Source organism: Echinops telfairi, unplaced genomic scaffold, assembly GCF_000313985.2.
Source record: "Echinops telfairi isolate 266 unplaced genomic scaffold, ASM31398v2 ScPeMD7_7427;HRSCAF=8465, whole genome shotgun sequence".
Lineage (NCBI taxonomy): Eukaryota > Metazoa > Chordata > Mammalia > Afrosoricida > Tenrecidae > Echinops > Echinops telfairi.
In genome coordinates, this window is record NW_022111327.1 from 9,251,867 (window position 1) to 9,276,990 (window position 25,124).

The 25,124-nt window shown below is 41.5% G+C and overlaps 1 protein-coding gene across 1 annotated transcript in view; it reads right to left on the reverse strand.

Moving 5' to 3' along the window:
• Positions 1-25,124, reverse strand: part of TRPC5 (transient receptor potential cation channel subfamily C member 5) — a 169,328-nt gene that overhangs the window by 120,218 nt on the left and 23,986 nt on the right. Inside the window, exon 2 of the mRNA XM_004710057.4 lies at positions 10,862-11,383. Within this exon, the coding sequence (XP_004710114.1) occupies positions 10,862-11,383 (522 nt within the window). The remainder of the gene's footprint in view (positions 1-10,861; positions 11,384-25,124) is intronic.

A 25,124-nucleotide genomic window follows, 5' to 3' on the forward strand; every position in this document is an offset into this window, starting at 1 on the left:
GAGGAAGGGAGGGGGAGGGGGGAAAAAGGAAAATAAGCTGATTCCAGGAACCCAAGAGGAAAGCGAATTTTGGGAATGATGAGGGCAAAAAATGTATAGATGTGCTTTACACAATTGATCTATGTATTGTGATGAATTGTATGAGCCACAATAAATTGATATAAAACAAACACACAAAAAAAACATAATGAAAAAATCACTAAAATTTATTGCTTCCTTAACAAACGCATCAGGAGTGGAGGTAGACCAGATAAATATAATAACTATAGTATATTGTAGATATATATGTATGCATATATGTATAAATGTCTATGCACACACTTGTATCATTACAGACGTGCAAGATAAGTTACATAGCTTATCAAACATGCAAACTTAACACAAATTTGGCTTTAGACAAAGAGAAACTAACTGCAAAATTATGGAACCCCGACAATAATAGGAAATGACCAAGGATGCATTTTTCCAGCTAAATTCTGCAGATTTTGTCAAATGATAGAGATTTGGGACTTTCACTAGCCATATACTTCCCAGGTTGCAAGTGCAATTGGAAGAATTAATTCATGGATTCTCAAAAATACCCAACAAAAGAATAAATGGAAAAGATGCTAATAAAAACAGAGTTAATTGAAAAATTCAATTGAATGTACCTTCCTCAATAGAGATGTTCAAGAAAGAGAAAAAAAAGCTGGCTATCCTCATTTGCTCTCAAATCCCTTAACCAGAGCTAAAGACCAGTAGAAGCTCAAAGGAAAGCGTATCAACAATAGTGTCACATAAAGTTATCAATAAAGGAGAAGCAATAAGTAGAGAAACTCCTTCAACCTTGTGGATAACTCCCGATAAGGGGTATCTTGTCCGTAGAACCTATAAGATGGATAACAATGTAAGAATACTAATGTTTGTTTTTCTTTCTATTCTTAGACCTGCTTTGCTGGTTTCTCTTGGCTGTGGTGATCTGACTGATAGGACCGCTGGCCTCATTCTCATTACAATAATATTAACTATCTCTTTTCTCATCAAAACCATCCACAAAACTACTGCCAGCCCCACAGGACTTCTTGTCACCAAGAGCCTATTTACTACAGCTTTTCGTGAAAACAAAATAGCGGTATGTTGTCCAACCAACTTCCTATACTAGTTGGTGAGATTGTTGATTGTTTAGCCCAGTTAATAACATTATCTGAGACGATTTTACAAATGTCTTCTAACGGACAGCAAGTTCTTTCGGTAGAACAAGATAATAAAGGGGAACCTGTACCTGCAGATGAGTCCCATCTTGAGGAAGAGCCATTACCAGAACTTAGTGATCTTGATTCAATACTTACAAGAGATGATGAAGATTTCACCTTTGATTTAGATCAGATTTTCTTAGACTTAGATGAATTCCATAGTGAAGGACTCGATGGTTTAAACGATAACTTACAAAGTGACTAAGGTACAAGTTGATCCCAGAAGCATACAAGAACAGTTCATTAATGTGTTTCATACATGTTCTTGTTTTGTTCTGTATGTAGAAATGAGAAGTTCTTTTTTGTTCAGGTTCTGTACGTTTTCATTAGCATTACCTTATAGAACAAGTAGGGTTTGATTTGCTTCCAGCAGTGACTGTTCTCTTTTCTTTTTTTCTACCCTAGCCCTAACCCTTACACTTAGCCTAACCCTACCACAAACCCTAAGCTCAATCGGTTCTCTTTTCTTGCCCCACCCCCCACCCCCAGCCCTGGACAGTTCTCACTTTTGTAATATGCTTCTTCCTTTACCTGTACTTACTGTCCATGGCAGAAGAAGAGAGTAGTAGCTAAGGGAGTAAACTTTGCACTTAATAATGGGGTTTGGTGCTGATAAAGGAGAACTTTTTAACTTGATCACATGCATTTTGTGATCTAATGTTACTCTCCTACAATGAATGAAACCTAAAACTCTCCCGAATGGCATTACCGTGACTATGTATGTATTTACCAGACAATATTGATTCATGTTTACTTGAAAAGATGTAACTCCTGGCTGTGTCTTCAATTGAGAATGCATTAAATGAAGGATGGATGTATCAACAAGTTAAGGGAAATAATTCTGGAAAAGCAATATTTACTAAATAAACTGCAGGAAGTCTCACATGACAGTAGTCAAGGAGAAACCTTTGAAGTCAGAAGGTCCCAATATGCTTCAGGGCATGTGTGATGATATACATCACAGCTATGCTCCCTAAATGACCTTTGCAAATTATACCACATGACAATGAGATAAAAACACTTCTGTCAACATTAGGTGGTGTCAAAAATAAATGAGAATGGATTTAGACTGCATGAACAAAGCTTATGTAGGTGAGAAATAGTGGAAGAAATACTATTTCTCTAATTCAGTTAGGTCACTGAATTTCAGGCTACGTTAACCAAACCAATTTAAGGAAAGACTACTGTATGAGAAAATATACATAAATGACTAAAGACTCTTGAAAATCACAAGAATATGGAACTTCTAAAACATTCATATGAAACTAGATTAGGATCTCTCTGACTTTGGCCAAACAAAGACACACATAAGAGAAATCAAACCTGTGTGACTACTCCAGATCTTACAACAAGATGAAGAGCTGAACCCTACTGCAAAACAACTAATGGCCAGCACAGTGCTTAGATTTGAAAGCAAGATGATGGCACATCATAATAAGTGGAGCTGGCTAGCCTTTCGCCAGAAGGGTCACATAAAAGTAGTGGATCTTAGGAGTAACACACACACACACTACCTAGCTAGATGAAATGGCACCTTGGACTGGATAAAATACGTGACAGCATTTGCCTTGGTGCAATATATACATTTAAGAATTGTTAAGACTGTGGCAAGGAATGGATTTCTATAATAAGGATGTGTGCTACATGTAACATTTAGAATAAATAGTGATAAATAAGTTTAGGAAATAAGACAATACTTAGGAGCAAGAGCTAGTAGGAATAAGTGTTTCACAAGAGAAGAAAATTTATAACTGGTCAACCATTACTAGTTAATGATTGTAGAAAGTTAGTTTATGGTATGGAGTTAGTAGTTATTAAGTCCTGTTTTTTTGTCATATGCAAATGAGCCAATCCTAAAATGTTGACACTGGTAGAAACAGCTAGTTGGTCTGTACCTTATTTCCTTAAAGTAAAGGAAGACATACTAGCTAATTTGGGAGTTTCCCCTCTGGAATCCTGTATATATCCAACAGAAAAATGGAGAGAAATAGTGATACTCCACCCACACTAAACTCTTCCTGAAACTTGAGACGGATGCCAAAGCGTACTACTGTATATAATGGAATAGTAAAGAGAGTGACAGGCTCATTATTTTGAGACAAACTTGAAGGTATGACAACCAAGGGAGATAGGTTGGTGGATGGCAGTGAATTAGGTAGTACAAGTCTTTGTATGCTATGGCTAAAGTGTGTAGGCAGTTGTGACTATGTACTTACATTCTTGAGACTTGTTTGGAGGTTCTAGCAGGGGAGCGCAGCTACTCGTATACCCTTGAGGGAAGGACAGTCCACCTCCTATGGGGAAGATCGTCCTCTTCAACTGAGCACGTAGCTTGGATGCACATGGTATGGAGAGGGAGGAAGGGATCACCCACCTTGTCAGCCAGATCAGCTGAGTCAACCCTGGTGATCAATGGGGTGACAGATGTCACAGGCAGATCGCCCTCACATCCTGTACTTACATTCTAATTGTGATCATTAATGTCAGTTATTAGATGCTGTATATTGTAGTCCTTACTAGCTTTATTGGTCCATACCATTTTACTATTGTATGTTCTAAGATGTTGTATTCCCCAAAAATTATTTTTAAAGATGTTGTATGCAATAAACCTTTATTTTCTTTACAAATCAAAGAACTTGTGGTCATCTTAAGTTACCTGGTGAATTTGAAGATTACCAAATCACTATTTTATTGTATTTCACTTAATTGATATTTAGAGAACTCCATCCAACAATTATGAATCCAGTGTCTTTTCAAGTAACACCTTCACTTAATGTGCAGGTTAAAGAAATCAGAAGGAAAATCACAAAATATTTTAAGCAGTGTTATAGTGGAAAACGCATAATTCTTTGTGAAAGTCATCTAAAGCAGTATCTAGAAGACAAATTTAGATCTTAAAAATTTAAACCAGAAATCATCGATTTTCCTTTTAATTTTTTAACTTAAAACTGTTTTATTGGCATATAACACACCTGCGATATAATTCAGTGGTTTGAATATATTAAAAGGAGTTGTGCAGTCATAATCACATAATTTTTTTCATTCTTGAACATTATGAAGAAAATCATACAAAACCCAAATGTCAACAAAACCAGACACAGAAACCTCAATCTTAGAGAAAGGAGAAGATAATAGACACTAGAACATGTGAAAAATGGGTTAAGCGGTGAGATAATATTTATTGTGCCAACCTGGCTGATAAACTCATTGGGGTTAATTGAAGGGTGGAGAGATAAATGGCTCAGTAAGCCTCGCCTTTCTAGTTCTCAGGTCTCTTGCTTTCTGATGGTCGGACCAGGGTGCAGCTGCCTTAGCCAGTTCTCTGCTTTAGCTGGCAAGGCTCACTTCCTGCAAGACATCCCTGAGGAGCAGCAGCATGGACCTACCCCGATGCAGCCCTGGGTGCTGGAGCAGCCTTGTGGAGACCCCTGCCAGCGATGAGATGCTTACACATTCACTGACTCGGCTTTCCTCCTGCAGTCGACATCATTATGTGTGTTTTGTGAGATGGAGGAAGGACTTTGTGCATTGGTGTCGGAAAAATGGGCTAATGTTGGACTTGTGAGCTTGGGCAACACTAGTTTGGGATGTTTTCTTAATGTGCACTTGCCCTTTATATAAAACTCTCTTATACATATGCATTTCTCTAGATTTGTTTCTCTAATGTACCCAGACTAACACAAAAGGGAAAACAGATAATGGGTTAAATTTTAACCTGACTATATCTGTAACAATCCACTTTCCAATGCACTCTGTCTCATGGCAAGTCTATTCACACCACTGGTCAATGGTCCAAATCGGCATCTTAGACTCACGCTCAATGGAAGATAGCAGTGCCCTTGGGACAATTGATCAGAAGTCTAAAGTTTACTTTCAGGCTTTTTCAGATGACTCCGAACAAATATGAGCATAGTCCTTCCTCACATGTAAAATGAAAGCTATTACAGTTTCCTGCCTACTGTTAATGATATGGAGAAAATGAAAGAATACAGCTTTCAAAACTTTTGGAATTATCTGATAATTGAATAGAAAATCTATGCAACCAGTGCTTTTAATGTATTTGGCACATACAAATGATCCAATAGTTTTATATCTGCTCTAATTAGAATTACTTGATTTTGTTCCATGCTAGAGTAACCATTTAGAATCAGCTCCCTACCCGACCCCCGCTTCTCCCAATCTCATTTTTCACCGTGTCTTTTTTTTTTTTTGGAAGTCTAGTAGGGTTCCAGTAGAAATAACAATGAAAATCCCCAACTCAAACTCACTGCCCTGGAGTCGATTCCAACTCATGGTGGCCCTATAGCACAGAGCAGAGGAGAACCGCCCCTGTGGGTTTCTTAGTCTAAGTCTTCACAGGAGTAAAAAGCCTCCCCTTTCTCCCACAGAGTGCCTGGTGGGCTTCAATTGCTGACCTTGTCAGCAGGCCAAATTGTAACCTACTATACACCAGGAATCCTTGAATAATAGCCAGATGGAAAATCAAGTTTTAAAAACCCTTCCAGATATAGGGAAATTATATTCCATTTAAGGCTACAGTTTTGTTTCTGAGAGGATTATGTAAGTATAAAACTACTATGGTCCAACTAGAATTGTATAGATATTTTTTTATATCAAAGTTAACTACAGTGCCTTTATATTGATAGTATTATCTTGATATAGACGCAAGGTATTTAGTGATTCCTCTAGAAGAGATTTCTTGTTTTAATTTCTCTTGGGAAACTCATTGCCTCCAATTCACATCTAACACTATTTTCTTTTATAGTACCCAGCAAGCTCACAAACACCAAGCAAGCAACCAACAAACAGAAAGTCCTCAATAAAATGAAATCACCCCTAGTTCCTTAGGTTATTTAGGAGTTGTCTGTGGCACCAATATAACTCTCCACTGGCTGTGCACATCAGAGATCTTCAGCGTAATGAAGGTTCCATGATAGTTATCGCCTAGAATGGTATGGCCAGCCATTCTCGCTCTGACAGATGGAGCTAGAGTTTAGTAAGGTAAGGAAAAATAAATGCATTCGTTACCCCTCGGTACAATTTCAGCTTAAAGATCCTGGAAATAATGAAGTTATCTCGAGGTGTTTTTTTAGTTTAATCTAAGTTCAGATGAATCGGGCTCTGAAGCTACAAGTATGAAACACCACTTTAGTGTGTTGCAGGTACCTTTCACCAAAGGCATCATTCATGAAATCTGTGGAAAGCACATCAGTACACATCCTTCTAGATTACAACCAACACTGGCAATATGGGTCATTTCTCATAATATGAGTCTTATATAACTTGGAGAAACATTAGGCTTTCTTGAAACCATCTACCTTATACAATTTCATATTGGTAACCCCCTAACCACCTGCTTCTTTTGTTGAAGCTCGTTTTATAACGAAAAAAAGGGCTTATGCCCCTTTGGTGGCATAAAGCTTCTTAGATCTAGTTTAAAGAGGCATGAACATGCTTATTGTTGGGTGCTTTCGCCTCATTCAGGAAGCCATCATGCTGACTTCTCTCCCACAATACCTCCTCCTATTGGGAAAGTTTCCAGCTGTACAGTGTAAAGCTTTAACCACACTTTAAAAGAAAATTGACCAGGGCATAAGCAGGAATGCCATCAGATAGTGAGTGGGAAAGTGATATTATCTGTTCTTTTCTGTTTCTGCCTGTGGGCACTGAGGAAGTAGCCTACCTGTTAACCCCAAGAGGGATGGTATTACAGTACTGTTAGTAATATTTTCTCAAGTTACACATTTGGATATTGGTTACACTTGAGTCACAAAATTCTAATATAGAAACAAGACTTTAAAGTGGTCTGATGATTGACAGTGCCCTTTTCCCAATTAGGGTCACCAATTTGGAATTGACTCAATTGATAGTGAGTTGGATTTGTTTTCCACAATTAATATGTAATGACAACATCAATTCTCAGAAAGCCTTACTACAAACCAAGAATTCAGGTAATTAAAAAAATCCCTGGAAGAATGGAAGTACAGGGTTTCTTTTACAGGAGAAGAGCACTTAAATCTGTGTTGCAGAAAGAAGCAAATCTGACTTGCTGGGGCAAGAGGTGAGTAGTACAGAGTCAGCTGACGGTGGTCGCTGCCCTGGTTCCCTCAATCAATGCATCCTTTGTCAGGGTGGTGTCTAACTATTACTAAAACCACTCCCAAACCTCTTCCTTACTATTTCAATCGTGAAATATTTTTTCATTTATTTCTCTCCTATCAATTAAAGTACAAATGCTGCCTGAAAACTGGCAGGCTCAAAGAAAATGGATGCTTTGTGATCGAATAGTCTGTTAAGTTAAACTTAGCATTAATGGAAGGGTTTGGGGAAATAGTAAAAGAACCTTCTTCACTCCCATATTAATGTAGTGGGATATGATGATATGGTAATATCCTTGAATTAGGCTCTTTTTTATTCCCTGTGTAGCATTTACCCATGGTTACTGGGCCTTTTAATGTTACTGCTTTAATCATGTCAGTTTTTTCTTTAGTGGTTTCCCTATGACTATGTAAATGAAGTATTAAGACTCCAGATGCTGCATCTCTCAATAGCTGGGCACCATCAGCCTTCTTCACCACACTTACTTATGCACACATTCGTCTTCAGTGTTTATATTCAGAGTAATGCCATTCTGGAGAGTTTTAGGTTTCATTCATTGTAGGAGAGTAACATTAGATCACAAAATGCATGTGATCAAGTTAAAAAGTTCTCCTTTATCAGCACCAAACCCCATTATTAAGTGCAAAGTTTACTCCCTTAGCTACTACTCTCTTCTTCTGCCATGGACAGTAAGTACAGGTAAAGGAAGAAGCATATTACAAAAGTGAGAACTGTCCAGGGCTGGGGGTGGGGGGTGGGGCAAGAAAAGAGAACCGATTGAGCTTAGGGTTTGTGGTAGGGTTAGGCTAAGTGTAAGGGTTAGGGCTAGGGTAGAAAAAAAGAAAAGAGAACAGTCACTGCTGGAAGCAAATCAAATCTTACTTGTTCTATAAGGTAATGTTAATGAAAACATACAGAACCCTGAACAAAAAAGAACTTCTCATTTCTACATACAGAACAAAACAAGAACATGTATGAAACACATTAATGAACTATTCTTGTATGCTTCTGGGATCAACTTGTACCTTAGTCACTTCATAAGTTATCATTTAAACCAGTGAGTCCTTCACTATGGAATTCATCTAAGTCTAAGAAAATTTGATCTAAATCAAAGGTGAAATCTTCATCATCTCTTGTAAGTATTGAATCAAGATCACTAAGTTCTGGTAATGGCTCTTCCTCAAGATGGGACTCATCTGCAGGTACAGGTTCCCCTTTATTATCTTGATAGATAACTACTCTTTGATATAAAGTTCTTTCTTACATAGACATGAGTGACACTGGATTTGGTTCTCTATTCAACCGGGCCTAATACACATACAATAGAGTATATTGAATACAGGAGCCTTAGTGGTGCAATGGTTAAGTACTTGACCACCAACTGGAAGGTTGGTGACTTGATTCTACTTACTAGCCACTCCAAGGTGTGGCCATCTGCTTCCATAAAGATTATGGCATTGAACACCTTATGGAATAGCTCTACTTTGTCCTATAGGTTTCCTATGAATCAGAATCAAACGGATGGTAGAAAGCAACATACTGCATATATAGTACAATCATTTCAATTTCCTTGTAGTCCTTTTGTCCTAAAAAAATCTCTTACAAATACTTGTTTTGCCTCATTTCAAAGACATGGTGTGTGTGTGTGTGTGTGTGTGTGTGTGTGTGTGTGTGTGTGTAAGAGAAGGGATCAGGTTAGCACACAATGTGATTTGTATCCAAACCTGGACCTATGAAGAGATGGCGATGCCAGTTGCCCTTGAGATGATAAGCACCTATGGACTCAATCTCTTCTGCTTTGCTTCCAGGTAGCATGGGAAAGAGATTGAAATTTACATCAAAGTACTTCATGTAGCAGGCCAACAGTAGTTGGGTCCTTAACCATTTGCTCCACAAGGGATTCTATGGTATGGTAAGGCCTCTATTTTATGGATAGCCACAGTAATCCACGGCCTGTGAAGCCAAATAGAGTTCACTGTGTCTAGGAGCCTGTGTGGCACCGTGGTTTAAGGCTAGGCTGCTAACTGAAGGGTCTACAGTTTGAACCCACTAGCTTGTCTGCAGGAAAAAAGATTTGACAGTCTGCTTCTCAAAAGATTTATAACCTTAGAGACCCTATGAGTTAGGTCCTATTTTGTCTGATAGGGTTGTTATGAGTTGGTATTAACTTGACATTAATGGCAGTGGGTTTTGGTTTTGGTGCTGTGATAATTAGGTTTTTTTGGCTCAACATGGCATCTGTAAGAAGATATGCTTGGAGTTTAGCCATATAGCTTTCAGGAGAACTCCCCACCCCATCTCTGCCTTCATCTTACTTCATCTTACTGCTTGCTGGCTACTCAGAGAGCTGCCCAAGTCCTGCAATGCTTCCACCAACAACAGATCCACATGACTGTTCACCCTCCCCTACTCCCGGCCTGTGATACTCTTGCATTCTGTATCATTGCATGTGACTGCGTTGTCTTCAAAGGGACTTATGGACTAGTATTGGACTTACAAACTTGAGTTGGACTGGGCCGGGTTGTTTTCCTGATATATAGAGCATCTTGATATAAAGCTCTTTCTCACACATATATGAGTGCCACTGGACTTGTTTCTCTAGTCAACCTGGCCTACCACAGGTGCCATGTATTTGCTGTACACTAGCTTTCTCATTGTGCCCCGACAGCCTGTGCTGTCGAGGAGCTGCTATCATTCCCATCTTATAACAACGAAGAAGAATGATGCTCTGAAAATATGAGTGAATTAGTGAGTTGGAATTATGTCCTTAGTCACTCGGGATTCATAATTTCTGCTCTTTCTATTGTTCCATGCTTCCCCCTTAAAGAACCAAATTAAGATGAAGGTTTCCCAAAAATTTTTGATAAAACAGCATAGATTGTAAATATGGAAGCAAAGCCTCTTTTTCAGTGAGTTGCATGAACTGTTCTTCCCCCACCCACCCCGGCCTCAAGAAGGGAGACCGTTTTAGTTTCGAAATCAAATCGTGCCATCTCAGACAAAGAAGCAGCCTTCATAGAAGATGCAGCTCTAACCTTAAACAGGAGTACAATGCCCTGAGTATGATTCCACCTTTCAAATGCATATTCTTGCCTTCTTGCTTAGGGACTTCAGTTGTGTGAAGATTTACCAAGTATTCAAACAGTGAAACTTCTCAGATCGCAACTACATAGGGCCCCAGTATTTAAGGTAGGATGAATTTTGATCATTTACTTCATGTCTAACGACTAGCTTGTAAGTTCCAAAAGGCAGTTTACTGTATCCAAACATCTAGAATAGAACTGCATAGGCATTTGCTGAATGAACACTTTCCTATCAAGGAACCAGATGACCAGTATTTCCCCCCACTTACCTGGCCATGACGAAAAATGCAGAGGATGTAGGTGCCTTGGAGGAACGGGCCAAGTTGCTTTTGAAACCTGTCTAACCCTCTGTTTGCTAAGTGATAGAAATACCCTGACTCTGGCTCTTCTGTTCTGTGCGCTGGACAGCTGAAGGAAACTTCACCCAAAGCAAAATGCTCCACGTACCTCTTTCTGGTGGTATTTGATTGCTACCTTCAGTTTGGCCAGGTCATGGTACTTCTGAGGGTCAAGCTCCTCACTGTGGTCATCTCGATGGTTGAGGATGATTTCCAGTTCCCGGGAGCTCCGAGCTTGGTCCAGCAGGTCTTTGGCAAAGAGCTTGCATTGCTGGGACAGCTCTTCATATTCAGCTTTGAACTCATTCTCCACCTTGCTCAGCTCCTTGAGTTCCCAGCCCAGACGGAAGGCAGTTAGAATGGGATCCTCGCTCGACAAGGCAATGAGCGAAGGACTTGCCAGAGCCTTATAGATGTTGAGCCGGGAGCGGGAGTGGCGCAGGCTGTCCACCTCAGAACTGGACACGCACTCCACACAGTTGCAGCGAATCTGGTGTGGCCGTGGGATAGTGACTCGTTTTTGGACAAGCAATTTGATGATTTCATAGTTGTTGGTGTGGGCAGCCAGCATTATAGGAGTAATATCCGGGGTGAACTCTGAGAATTGGGTGTCCATCATCAGAGTGGGGACCTAGGTTCAAGAAAACAAGAAGCATCGGAAAGCAGGATTAAGGCTTGGAAAGGATTAAAAAGAACACTTAAAACTCACTTCCATCAAATTGATTCTAACTCACAGTGACCCTACAGGCCAGAACAGACCTACTCCTGTGGCTTTCTGAGACTTTAAATCTTTACAGGGCCATGCAGCCTCCTCTTCATCCCACAGAGCAGCTCATCTTTTGGGGAACAGCTCAGCACATTATGCCACTTTCGCTGCCATCGAGTCAATGCTGACTTAGATCGACCCCCTGTGGGTGGGTTTCTGAGACAGTAACTGTTTCGGGGAGTGGAGTGGCCAGTGTTTCTCCCTCGCAGCTGCTGGTGTTTTTGAACTGCCTACCATGTAGCTCGTAACCCAACTTCTATCCACTCCACCCCCAGGGCTCCTTCAGGCAGCAGCAATAACCGCACCGCCACCCAGTCCATTTCAACTCACAGCAGGCCTATGCTGGGTTTCTGAGACTTTAGATTTTAATGGGAACAGATAGCTTCGTCCTTCTCTCAGGGAGCAGCTGGTGGGTTTGAATCCCCAACCTTTCAGATAAGAGTCGAACATTTACCCAACAGCCTCACCAGAACTGCTTAGGGCCCATTCAAATATTGATAATTTAGGAATTGGAATCACCATTCTCTTGGTCAGTTCCCCTCTTTGACCATTAATTGCTACTGCAGGGCTTCGTTGCTAACTGAAAGGTTGACAGTTTGAAACCATCAACTAGTTTGTGAGAGAAAGATGTGTCGCGGTCTGTTTCTGTAAAGATTTATAGCCTTGGAAACCCTACGGGGCACCCAAATCGTCTGACTCTAACCCTTGGCTCAGAAACTACACTACAACATATCCAGTTAATTCTGTCGGAGGCACAGTGAACAAATAGAGAACAAGGGATATTTTCTCTTGCCTGTCTGGTTCTTGATTGGGTAGATTAGACTGATATAAAAATGGCACATTGCAGTACAGAGTATGTGTTCAGTTCCATTGAGCAGTAGAGATGGCAGGCATATTTGTTCAAAAGTCTAAAGATCATGCCATGCCATTAAATCACGTCCTGGGGAAGAAAAAAAGACTCCCTCGAATTGCCTTTGTCAATACCGGGGTTTTCAAACAGTTTGTAGGAAAAAAATTTCTTTTAATCCAATTTGTTCCCATTATGTTTTTGAAGTTCTTTCATATGTGGGATTTCAGAGGACCAAAGGCCAAGGCCAGAGAGTTTGTCCAACTTCCTGTAGATCCCAGGAAGGTAGAAATAATTCATTGTTTTCAGGAAGGTGTGCTCTATCAATGAGGACTTCCAGGCTTAGAGAAGTTACTCAGAGCAAAGGCATTTTTCTATGAGACAATGCTTGATGTCTCTAAATGGTGTATTTAAATGCTTGGCTACTATCAAAAAGAATGGTGGTTCAAATCCAATCACAGACTCTTCAGAAGACAAGTTTGACCAACTGCTTCAGAAATGGCACAGCTTGAGGATTCAGTGGATCAGTTTGACTCTGCATACGTGCACTGACAGCAACTAACAAGAACATGTGGCATAAATACCCATCAGAGGTGACAGGTACAGGGGTCCTTTGTTTACTCAGAAGCATTTCTGAGTGAGTGTATCAGATGAACTTGCAGAATCTCCTCAGAGACCTAGCCAATTCTCAGGAACTGAAGCAGATCATTAAACTAAAATCAAAACCAAACCCACTGCCATCAAGTCAATTCAGACTCACAGCAACCCTATAAAATAGGGTGTCTGAGGCTGTAATTTTTTACAGAAGCAGGAAGTCTAATCTTTCTCCCAAGGACCGGCTGGTGGGTTCAAACTACTGACTTTGTGCTTGGCAGCCCAAGATGTAACCAACAAAGGCATCAAACCTACCAACCAACACTCGGCCAATGAGTCGATTCTGACTCATATTGACTCTGTTGGACAGGATAGAACAACCCCTTTGGGTTTCATAGACTGTAATCCTTGACAGGAATAGAAAGTCTCATCTCTCTTCCACCTAAGGCACCAGGGCTCCATTAGAGCCACAGAAGAGTTGAAATGTGGTCAGATCAAGAGTGACTGGATGGTGAGAACTGGAACAGTCAGGCAAGGGCTCCTGGAGGAGTGCAGCCACATATTCAAAGCATGGATAGAGGATGGTGCAATGTTGATCTGAATTGATCTTAAGGGGGGGGGGAGCAGTTCCAAATACTTCTTTTAACTGAAGAGACCAGGAGTAATTGAAATTCTCACAAAAGAGATAAATCTTGTTTCAATCAATAGCTTCTTTCTTTCCCCTCAAAACTGCCCGTTTTTCTTTCAGTTGAAACCCACAGCTGCTGGAGACCTGAAAAACACATGAGTTGTTTTTTCAGCATCGGTGCCTCCCTCCCACCTTGGGTGAGGGCCTCCCCACCAAGGAAGTGGCCTGAAGCAGGGAGTCGGAGAAGGTAGAGGAGTGGGAGTCTGATTGGTTTCCTTGACTACCTTTCTGAATGGCAGGGAGCTGGCTGCCCTTTGGTCATCAATTGCTTGGATGGAGCAGTGAGTGAATGTTGTTAAACATTTCAAGGAAGTAGATACCAACAAGACAGTCAAAAATGAGCAATGGGCTCATAAAGTAAATGAGGCGTTGGAAAGAGTAATCTAAAAAATTAGCATAAACTACAGGCTAACCCAGAAGTCAGTATGAGTGGACTTGGAAATGAACATCAATACCACATCCAGCATAAAGTCTCAAGTTAAGAGCAATTAATCAGTTTGTCCAGGAGGTAAAGAGCTTTGATCTGGGAATCTGCTCTATCTCAGTGAGCAGGGCCCTTCTCCAATCTCTGCATTGGATTAGAAGGATGGGGAATCACTTGCAGCACAGAGTTCTTTGAGATTGGAGGTGTGTGACTGTTCCCTACCATAGTTTTGTTCCATTCTCTCTCCTTCTTGGCTCTATAATGTTTGTTCTTTTCTACTTTGTGCCAAGGCTGCCAGGCCTGGCCCAGAAACACAATGGGACCCGTGGATCCTGTTTAGCCCCACTTAGGTCATGAAGCTGAAAGGTTGCTCTTCAGACCTATGAAATGCTCTCTGGAGCCATCTAATCCTACTGTCTTTGAGCAAGGGGTCAACCGTGCTCCTTCATTCAGGTTCCCGGGTATGTGGCACCAGAGTGGAACTCTTTGCCCAGGTCTGTGCTGAGCCACCAAGTTCTCCATCCTACATTTGTTTCCTCCTGAAATCACTTTGATCACCTCATGGGTTGCCACACCCACCTTATTGTTCCCATGCTCTTGTGATGCCCTGAGTAGAAAGGGCCTCTCCCCACTTTTCTCTACCAGTCCAAGGCCATTGCTACCCCTAGCTACTTTCATAGCTCTTCCTCCTAACTTTGATCTTACCTCTTGCTGATCATGCTAATGTGAGTACTAGCTTACACCTGAGCTCTCATGTCTCTGACATTGCCTTTTATTCTTCTAATCGCCTTACATGTGTCTCCCCCCCACCCAGTAAGAACGCCACCTCCTTAAAGGCAGAACCGTCTTAGTCTGCTCTTATTTGCCCCACAGCCTCTGGCACAGGTCTGGGCACAGATTTATAACATAGCCAAAGATGAGCTTTTTTCATCTTCACAAATTAAGAAATCAACTCTCTTGCTAACCAATCTGGCCCCCATCATGTGTGTCTTTCTTTCCCATTGCCAACTCAGAAGGCAGACATTCCAAGAATCTAAGGGAGACTTATCAGACTGGCTCCCCAGGGAACTAACCCGAGGTCTCAGAACCCAAGAACAATTTCTGCCTGACAGTTTCACAATTTTACTGCTTCAAAATGGGGATTCTGCTGGACTCCTGTAGAACACAGGATTCGACTCCTTTTCCTCCTGATGCTCCTCCCCCCTCCCCACCCCCATCATCTTGCTGCTTCCGTCTCCCCGGGCTGCAGCGACCACGAACTATTAGGAGGACAGCCTGGTAAAGAGACAACTGTATAATGAGGGTCAGAGGCTTTTGATAATCATCTGGACTTCATGCTATGGTTTACAAAAAGGGCCCAAGAGGTCACTGAATTGAGTGAAGAGAGACAAGTGTAAGTACATAGAGCAGTGCATCAAAGGAAAATAGCATCTCTGGCGATTAGTTTTGAATTGCTGAATGATTTCTCATAACTGGTGATGGCAACAATGAATGTTAGTAGTAACTGCTCATTGGTGCCCAGACTTCAATTGGCATTCAGGAAAGGTGCCACGCCTGTCATGCTGGAGATATGCCTCTGGGTAAAGAGGCATCATCTGCCTGAGTGAATTATTGGAACTGGAACTGGAACACACTCTGGCAAAGGGGAAAGCGGGTACTCTGTTCCTATCAATGTTTATAAGAGGTCCAGTGTTTAATTTTTAAATAGAAATAAGCCATCTGGACTTTGTGGTAAGAGCTCTTGAAGTTTTAAATGTTGGCTAAAAGAAAAAGCGACAATATTCAGGACAAACGAAACAATAAGGACAGACACTAAAAGAGTAGGTGTTGAAGTTGCTTCTGGATTTTTTTAGATAGATTCCATCATCAGCCACTGCAATTGAATTGATTTTGACTCATAGTGACCCTGTACAGGTTTCCTAGATGTAAATCAATACAGAAGACAAACCTCATCTGTCTCTGCTGGAGTAGCTGGTGAGTTTGAATCCCTGACCTTGTAAGTAGCAGCCTAGCCCATAGCAATACCAGGGCCCCTAAATAGAATTTGAAGCACTGGTAGCACAGTGCGGTATGTGTTGGGCTGCTAATTACAAGGTCAGCAGTTCGAAAGTCACTCCATGGGAAAAAGTGTGCCTTTCTATCCTTATAAACATTTACAGACTTAGAAACCCATAAGGGATGCTTTACTCTGTTGTACAGGGTCGGTCTCTCTCTCTCTCTCTCTCTCTCTGTGTGTGTGTGTGTGTGTGTGTGTGTGTAGTCATATAGGGTCACCATAAGTCAGAATCTCCTTTATGGTAGTGAGTTTGGTTTTTGGTGAGTCACTGAGTTGTATCAAATTGTCATCACGGAACATTTGGGTCTTCTAGGTGAATGGTCAATTAACCTTTGAAAAATAACCCATTCCAAAGTGTTAGTTACTGAAAACATCATCTAGAACTATCCCATATCCATTCCACATTTTAGGTGAAGGTACTTAGAACACCTTGACTTTGAGGTTAAAATGTCAAGAATTAGTAAACGTTTTCCTAGAGGCTATTATAATACACAGGAGCCCTAGTGGCGTTGTCAGGTAAGCATTGGGATAGCTAACCACAGGGTTAGATGTTCAAACCTACCAGCAGCTCAGAGGAACAAGGAGGAGGCTGTCCAGTCCCATGAAGATTTACAGTCTTGGAAATCCTGCACAGGTTTGGAATCTACTCAGCAGCAGGAAGTTCGCATTTGGGTGTCAGAAGACACTATGCAGCGTCCTTCCTATTCTCTGATCAGATGAGGGGGAGCTTGACTACTAGTAGGGGTTCCATACATGCACTTTCCCTAGCAGATGTCCATGAAAATTGTGAAGACTTTGAGTTGGTTGAAAACAAAGGCAAAACCATACCCAACCATTTAAATATTGCAGGCACGGTGGGCCACACATATCTGCCATTTTCACAGGAACATTATCCACACACATTAGATCAGGGGTCCTCAAACTTTTTAAACAGGGGGCCAGTTCACTGTCCCTCAGACCTGTTGGAGGGCCAGACTGTAGTTAAAAAAAAACCAACCTATGAACAAATTCCTATGCACACTGCACATATCTTATTTTGAAGTAAAAAACAAAACAGGGCAAAAACACCCAGCAGGTCGGATAAATGTCCTTGGCGGGTGGCATGTGGTCCGCAGGCTGTAGTTTGAGGACGCCTGCATTAGATGAATGAATGAACCTGACTGTGCTCCAGTGACATTCTCTTTTCAGAAACAGGTGACAGGCTGGCTCTATCCCACAGTCTGTTGTTTGCAGACCACCCTTGGGGTAGTGGTTCTCTCACTGATGAATGGATTCAAAGGAAATCTTGGACATGTATATATTAGAATGGGTCATGATTTAACCTTAAAAAAAAACCCAATAATATCCTTTAGCTGCAATTTTCTGTTCACTTTGAGGTCAGCTGGAAGTGTTTTACTTCATCCTTTGCTTATCTGGTTTTGCCTTCTCTTTGAACTCCAAAATCATATTGAATGGTCTTGAGATCCCCATTAAAAATCATGTATTAGCAATGAAAGACAGAAAAAGGTGGTGCTTGAGGAAGGAAAAGGAAGAACATCAGCAGGCTAATAAATTAGGTTTGATTCACTATTATCAACAACTGTACTTCTAAAGCAACCTGGGGCATGAACCGACTTGATTGAATTTTAAAATGTGCAGGATGCAGGCTAAGAACAGGTCCAGTAAAGCAGTCAAATTGCTTGCCTCTCTCTGGGGATTTACCTTCAGGTCCTGGTGAGCTTACTCCTGGATCTGCCCTAGGACATCTTACTGAAAAGCTACCATTATATGCTGAGATCTTTTTGGATTAAGGAGCATGGGGCTAAGCTGCTGGGCTCAGGCCACATCCCATAAAACAATTGCAGCGCAATGAACAAAGTGAGATAAAGTCAGCTCCTTTGTATTTTCAGCTAAAATTCCCTGAGCAGAGGACACAAAGGAGTAGACAATTCTCTGCTCTCAGGACTGGTTAGAGCTTTTACAAGATTACTGTTCTCAAGGGGCCCCAATAATACATTCATTTCCATTAACCTCATCACTGGACATAATCTAGTAATTGGAATTTGCCTGAGCCCTATTGTTACCAGCTTTAGGCAGGCACTCTTGGTGGAATGTATCACAGGCATCTGAAATTAAACCCTCCATTTGTAATTAATAGATTGACCCTTATCAGGATCCACCTCATTCAGGCTCACAATGCCGTCTGGTCTTAGACTGAACCTCCCCAATTGGCACTATCTCCCACAGCTGGCCTGATAGCATCAATATTGGAAATGAATCCCCCGACCTGTGCTTGGATTTAGTGCAATCATAGTCTCTCCCTTTCTACCTAATTGGGTCTCCTCCTCTCCCACCTGGTCATGACTGAGAAAATCAATGTTTAGTTGTTTGTTGTTTCTTTTCTTCAGCAGCTCACTGAACTATTGGAAACCACATTTCTTTTTCTTTGTTTGTTATTACTCAGAAATCGAGAACACTGGCATCTGATCAGGTCACATTTCCAGCTGCCCACTCTGCTGACCTGTAAGTTCAGTTAGCTGTAGTGGTGACGCATGAGCTACTTTGGAGCAGCCATTGGCATCAGATGGGAAAATTCTGTTTCCCAGACTCTTGTAAAATAGAAATGATCAGAATTAAGGTTTGCCTATATCTCAAAGGAGCCAGAGTGGCACAGTGCTTAAAGCATTCTGCAGGTAACCAAAGGGTGGGCAGTTTAAACCCACCATCCATTTGCCAGAAAACAGTTTGCTTCCCAAAAGATTGTCAGCCTTGGAACCCCGATAGGTTTCTTCTGAGTCAGAATGTACTCGGCCATGAGTTATACCGTCCTAGCTGATGTCAAGTTGTGTGATTTAGATCAGAAGACTAAAATTGACAAAGTTTATGGGGGAACAATGTTACAGAACCAGGAGCCCCCTGTAGTTATAATGTCTGCCTTCAAATCCAATGGTAGTTTGACATGAGGAAGACGTGGCAGTCTGCTTCCATAAACACTCTAGATTTGGAAACCTCACGAGGGCAAGTCTACTCAAAACAGACCCAATGGCAATGGGTTTTTGGTTTTAGCTGTAGAACCCACATTTTTGAAAAGAAAAAAAAGACAAAATTGGTATGTTAAAATCAACACTGTATATAATGACCAGCTTTAGGCTGAGTAACTAATGTCTATTGGCTATTGAATCAGAACCCAGGTAGTTGTAATGGTTACAAGTTGGGCTGAAATTCACATGGTCAGCAGTTCTAAGTCACCAGAAGCTCTGTGGGAGAGACTACATTTTCTATTCCCACAGGCAGTTGCAGAGGGTCTCTGTGAGTCCGCATTGACTCCATGGCAGTGAGCTTGGTTTCATCTCCTGATCTGGGGCACTTCCATATGCCACACCCATGCTGCTGCTGTTGTCAGGTGCCACTGAGTTGGTTCTGACTCCTAGTGACTCTGTGTACAACAGAAGGAAACAATGCCTGGTCCTTTGACATCCTCACGATTGTTATGTTTAAGCCCATTGTCACAGCCACTCTGTCAACCTATCTTGTCAAGGGCCTTCCTCCACTTCACTGCCCTTCTCCTTTACCAAGCTTGATGTCCCAGACACATATTGGAGTATCTCATTTAGCCCTCACAATGTGGGCATAATTATCCTCATTTGACAGCTGAGGAAACTCTATGGACGAAGGCTAAGGGAATGGCGTATGATCATGTAGCTAGGAAGTACAGGAGCCAGAACTTGAACCTGGCAGTCTAGCTCCAAATGTTGTATGGGGAAAGAACAAACTAGTCAGCCAAAGACTGACAATTTGATTTATTATGCCAGCACATAAATCTACCATCAAAATATTGAGTAATCAGAGAGATCAAGTACTATAGTTTTATTGGATATTAATTAACTTTATGAATGAATGTTCTCTTTTAACCACACATAAATATATATGTAGCACGGGTCAAGGTTTTGTAATTCCCAGAACCATTGTTGATTTCTCATTAGATGGGGGCACCTAATTCTTAATAAAACAGGAGCTAAGTCTATGAGAAAAGAATACATGGCTAACCCCACAGGTTGTGAGTTTATAATTTCACGGTTTATTTTGGAGGAAATTTGGAAAGGCCTGTCTCTCAAGTATAGATTTTTCACAAAGGGCTAAAGGAACTATTCCATACATTTTTTTTAAAAATGTGGAAACCTAGGTTATAATGAGTGGTGAGGAACCACTGACTCCAAAATTAAAGTGCACCCTGGGATGGATATTTGGAAGCAAGGGAAGGGAAAATCAGTCAAGGTAAGAAAGGCTACATGACAGTGAGTCGTTGAGGAGGCGATCCTCTGTGAACACCTTTTGTACAGTAAAGATATGCTACATTCCCAGGAAATTGTGAAAATGATGCAATGAGTAGAAAATATGTAAATCACATGGAAATGGTTTCTGAGAACCTCTACTTCATTTCAAGAGCTTCACAGTCATACAAGTGAAAAATGGTAGGTCTCACGGAGAGTCTCCGTTTAAGTCTAGGCGAGCCTGGCTGATACAAGTTAAGCTCAGTTGGCTCTCAGAATGAAAAAGAAAGCTCTCACAGGGTGATTATCATCAAGACTCTCGAAAGAAGTGCGAGATAAGACAGCCTGGAGAAAAAGGCCTGAAGTGGCCCTGTGGTAGGTAACAGGCCTTCGCAAAAGGTGTAAAGGAAGGAAACGAAATCAGATACCCAGAAACAAAATTCATGTTAAAATAATGTCACGAGTATTCTTTTGGTGAAGCGTGGTTTCCAGCTCACGCTCCACAGGTTAACTGCATGGCATTTTGTTTTAAGGTAGTTCAGTGCACACGAAGACATCCGGCCGAGGCGATCATAGGATTTCAGGATGAGGCTGAAGAGAAGTGACTGACACATTCATCAAGCAATTATTGAGCATCATATGCCTGCTTCTCTCAATTGTCCACACCTGAGGTACAGCAGACAGCTGGCAGGAGTCTCCCAAGGTAGACTTGTCTCATCTGTTGGCCCAAAACACCTCCCTGCCATCGAATCAATGGCATAGTGACACTATAGGGCAGGGTACAACTGTCCCTGTGAGGTTCCTGTACTGCACCTCTTCAGGGGAGTAGAAAGCTCCATCTTTCTCCTGAGGAGTCAGCCACTGGTGGTTTCAAATTGCCGGCTTTGCAAATCTCAGCCGGAATCCTAGCCACTCCACCATCAGTTGCCACTCCATGGATCTGTGACCCATTGGAAGCAGTGACCTTGTCGTTAGCGTGTCAGTGCTTACCCTAGAGCATGGGGTTGTCAGTTTTAGGCATTGAACTGCTAACTGCAAGGTTGATGGTTCAAACCCACCAGCTGATCCCAGGGAGAATGATGAGACTGGCTGCTCCCATAAAGATGTATAGCCTTGTTAACCGTATGTAGGCTAGAGAAGAGTCAGAACTGACTAAATGGCTATGCTTGAGTTTTCTTATTTTAAACTCTATATAGGGGGCCTATGAGGTGGATTGTCATGTTGGCCCTGGGTCTCCTGGTAGCAGTTACTTTAAATGGGGGCATAGTGGGGGTAAGGGTGGAGTTAGTTGGAGTTCATTTCCATGTGGCCAGCATTGATTTTTTAGCCAAAAAACACAAGGTGGGCAATTATCTTTCATCTTTCAAGTCTCCAGCTAGTGGTAAGGAATCTGCAGGATGGTCTTGGCTCTGCTAGCCCTGGGTAGAGCTGTTCTATGGAAGCATGTGGTGTGTGACTAGGCCAGAAGAAAGTAGGGGGTGATGATGAAAGAGAGTTCGGAGATTCCCCAAGCTCAGAGTTAGGAGAAGAAAAATGCATTTATGATCTGAGCGATGCAGTTGGATGCATGGGATGAATATGGTCACTTTTCAACGTTCTCCCTCAAGATCAAACCAGAGAAATTGTATTTATGTGTCAGCATAGACAATTCAGGAGACCTAACCAAACCTACTAGCTCAGCCTCCTGGGTGTGTCAGCTAGAGTCCTGTTTTGTTAGAGACCGAGAGACACTTGGAGGAGAACAGGAACCTCATTCATGCAGTCACTTTCAAAGTATCTCAGTATCTCAGGCTTCCATCAATATTTCCTCATGATTTTTCTAAATCTCTGATGAGTTTCCCAAGCTCTCTTCCATCTGATACATTAGCAGTTAATGAATTAGACTCAGTTTGTCTCCGTAAGCCTTATAATTTGAGAGCTTCTGGGACAGCATTTTTCCGGATGGAAGGAATTGCTGCTTTGCTAACCACATATTTAGCAGTTCGAATCCATCAGCCACTCCTCGGGGGAAAGAGGAGGCTTTCTACTCCCATAAACAGTTAATGTCTGGGGACAGAGGCAGTTCTACCCTGCCCTATGGGGTCGCTATGAGTCAGGATTGACTCTAAGGCAGAGAGTTTTTGAGTTGGAAAATGAACATTTCCTTCCTGGTAACTTGAAGGGAATAAACTGGGAGTAATGAGGCTGTTTTTGGTCCACTGGTAGAATTCTCACCTTCTTTACCCAGTAACCAGGTTAGATTCTGTGCCAATGCCTCTCATGCATAGACACCTGTCATTGGAAGGTTGTGTACTGCAATAACGCTGAACAAGTTTCACTGGCGTTTCCAGATTAAGATAGACTATGAAGAAAAACCTGGTGATTTACTTCTGGGAAAAAAGCTTATGGATTACAGTGGTCTACTTTGCAAGTGAGCACGGGGATGGCAGAATTAGGCAACATTTTGTTCCACTGTCACCGTGAGTTGAACCTACTCAACAGCAGCAAACCACTACAACAAACTGTGTGTGTGTTTTTTCGGTGGGTGGGTAGGTAGTGTAAACAGGCCAACAATGTGCCAAATTCTCCAAGGAAGTTAGAGACCTGCAACTTTCGAAAGTTTCCTAGAACATCTGATGCTCATAAACAATTTGAGATTATTTAAAGGCTCTCTCTAAAAAATTCCTCACCCTCAGCATTACTGATATTTTGGGGAGGGCAATTTTTGTCTGCTCTGTGCATTAGTAACATCCCCAGTCTCTACTCACTAGAGGCCAATAGCAGCGCTTTTCCATTTTGGACAGCCACAAGTATCTCCAGACATGGTCAAATGTACTTAGGGCATAAAACGATTTCAGTTGCAAACACATGTTGTTTCATGGCATGAAGTTCATTTGTCAGTGGGCTGACCGGAGCTGAGAGATGCAGCACTAGCCAGAATTAGTCACAGGACTCTTCACTTCTGCCCGAATGCACCTGAAGATTGCAACACACTCCCAGCAGTACAGTTCATACTAGGGCCATGATTCTCAACGTTCGCAAGGAAAGAGAGTAGGACAACTCCTGTCTTTACCAGGAGGGTTTATTGGGGCTTTATTCTGAATGGGTGATTCAATTTGAAAAACTCCTGTACCATTCCAGCCATTACATTAGATACTGGCCATTTTGACTATTTAAATATAAGTTAATTACAATAGAACAATACCTAAAAATACAAATGAAAAGTTAAATATTAAAAAGGACATCATAGAGAAAATTTTCATCACTGCAAAAAAGTTCTATTGACCAATGATGCTCTAGGATATTGATCATCACTGAACAAGAGAGACCTTTGGAAACAATCCAGAAAAGTCTTACTAATAGTTAAGCACTAATATTTATCATATACTTCAAATCATGCTAGACATTTTGCTAAGTAGTTGACATGCACTCCATTTATGAGGTAGGAACAACCATTATGTGTATTTTCTAGATGAGGAAACTGAATCTCAGAGAATAACTTCTCTAAGGTTGTTCGGCTAGTAAAAGAGATAAGCTCGGACTTGAATCTAGCTAGTTTGGATCCAGAGTTTGGGTTGTCAACAATGTGGACTCAAGACGATCAGGTGGAATGAACAGTCTTTGGCTTCAGAAGCAGTCAAGACATATCGGTAGTGACTAACAGAGAGGTATCTCCTGGGTGTGTGGAACGTTGTCTCAAGAGGAAAGTGGTTGATATTTTGCAAGTTGGAATAAATTTGATGGCACTAAGTTTGTTGAGAGCAGCATGAAGAAAAGTACCGGACAGGCTGTATGACAGGGATTCAATTATTGGAACTGGTCAAAGGTTTATCACTCTTGGTGCTTTTGACATTTTAAGCCAAATGATCCTTTTTTGTGTGTGTAGGGGACTGTCCTATATATTGAAGGACATAGAGCAGTATCCCTGGCCTCTACCTCTTAAATGCCAGTAGCAGACCCCTTGCCCTTAAGTGTCATGATAAAAAAGTGTCTCCAGATAATATCTCCCCCACTAAGAACTATTGAACAATAGTGTATAAGGCAGGGTCTTGGTTACATAACAGCAAGGCAAGGATTCAGATATAGATGTACAAAGGCAGTGATCCGGGAAGGTCTTTGTGGATGGAGATCAGCTGTGACAATGGTAGGGTCTGCTAACCACAGATACACATAAAAGGAGGCAGAGACATGTATCATATGATAACGCCACCTTTAAGGGCACTTGTTATCATCAGGATGGAAATGTCATGGGCTTTGAGTTTTAGATATTTCCGGCAAGTGTGGGGCAAAGCAACAAGTGCTGCTATATCAGGAAATACAGCCATTACTCCACTCCTTGCCTAGAGAGATGATTACTTTCCAAAGACCAGATCATTACGCAAAAAGCATGGTTATGCAAAAAGAGATCAAACAATGGCAGATGACTACATCATTACCTGACTGCCAAATGACATCACACGTAACTGCCAGACCACTTGAGAATCTGGGCTTAACCGACACAGAACCTCTACAACCACAGCTGCGCAGCTGTTGCCTTTGTTGTTGTCAGCTGTATGTCGTGAACGCACAAGCTAGAGCGTGAATGTTTTATTATTGTCATCAATGCAAAATGCCGGGTAGTAAGAGAATAGTTAAGTGAGGAATGGGTGTAATATTAGAAAAATGAGAGTAGGTGCCATGTCAGAGAGAGAAACGAGGGGATTATTTCCTTGATTTGTTTTCCCCTCGCCAAAGGTCATAAAGGGCAAATATATAAGTATACACAGTA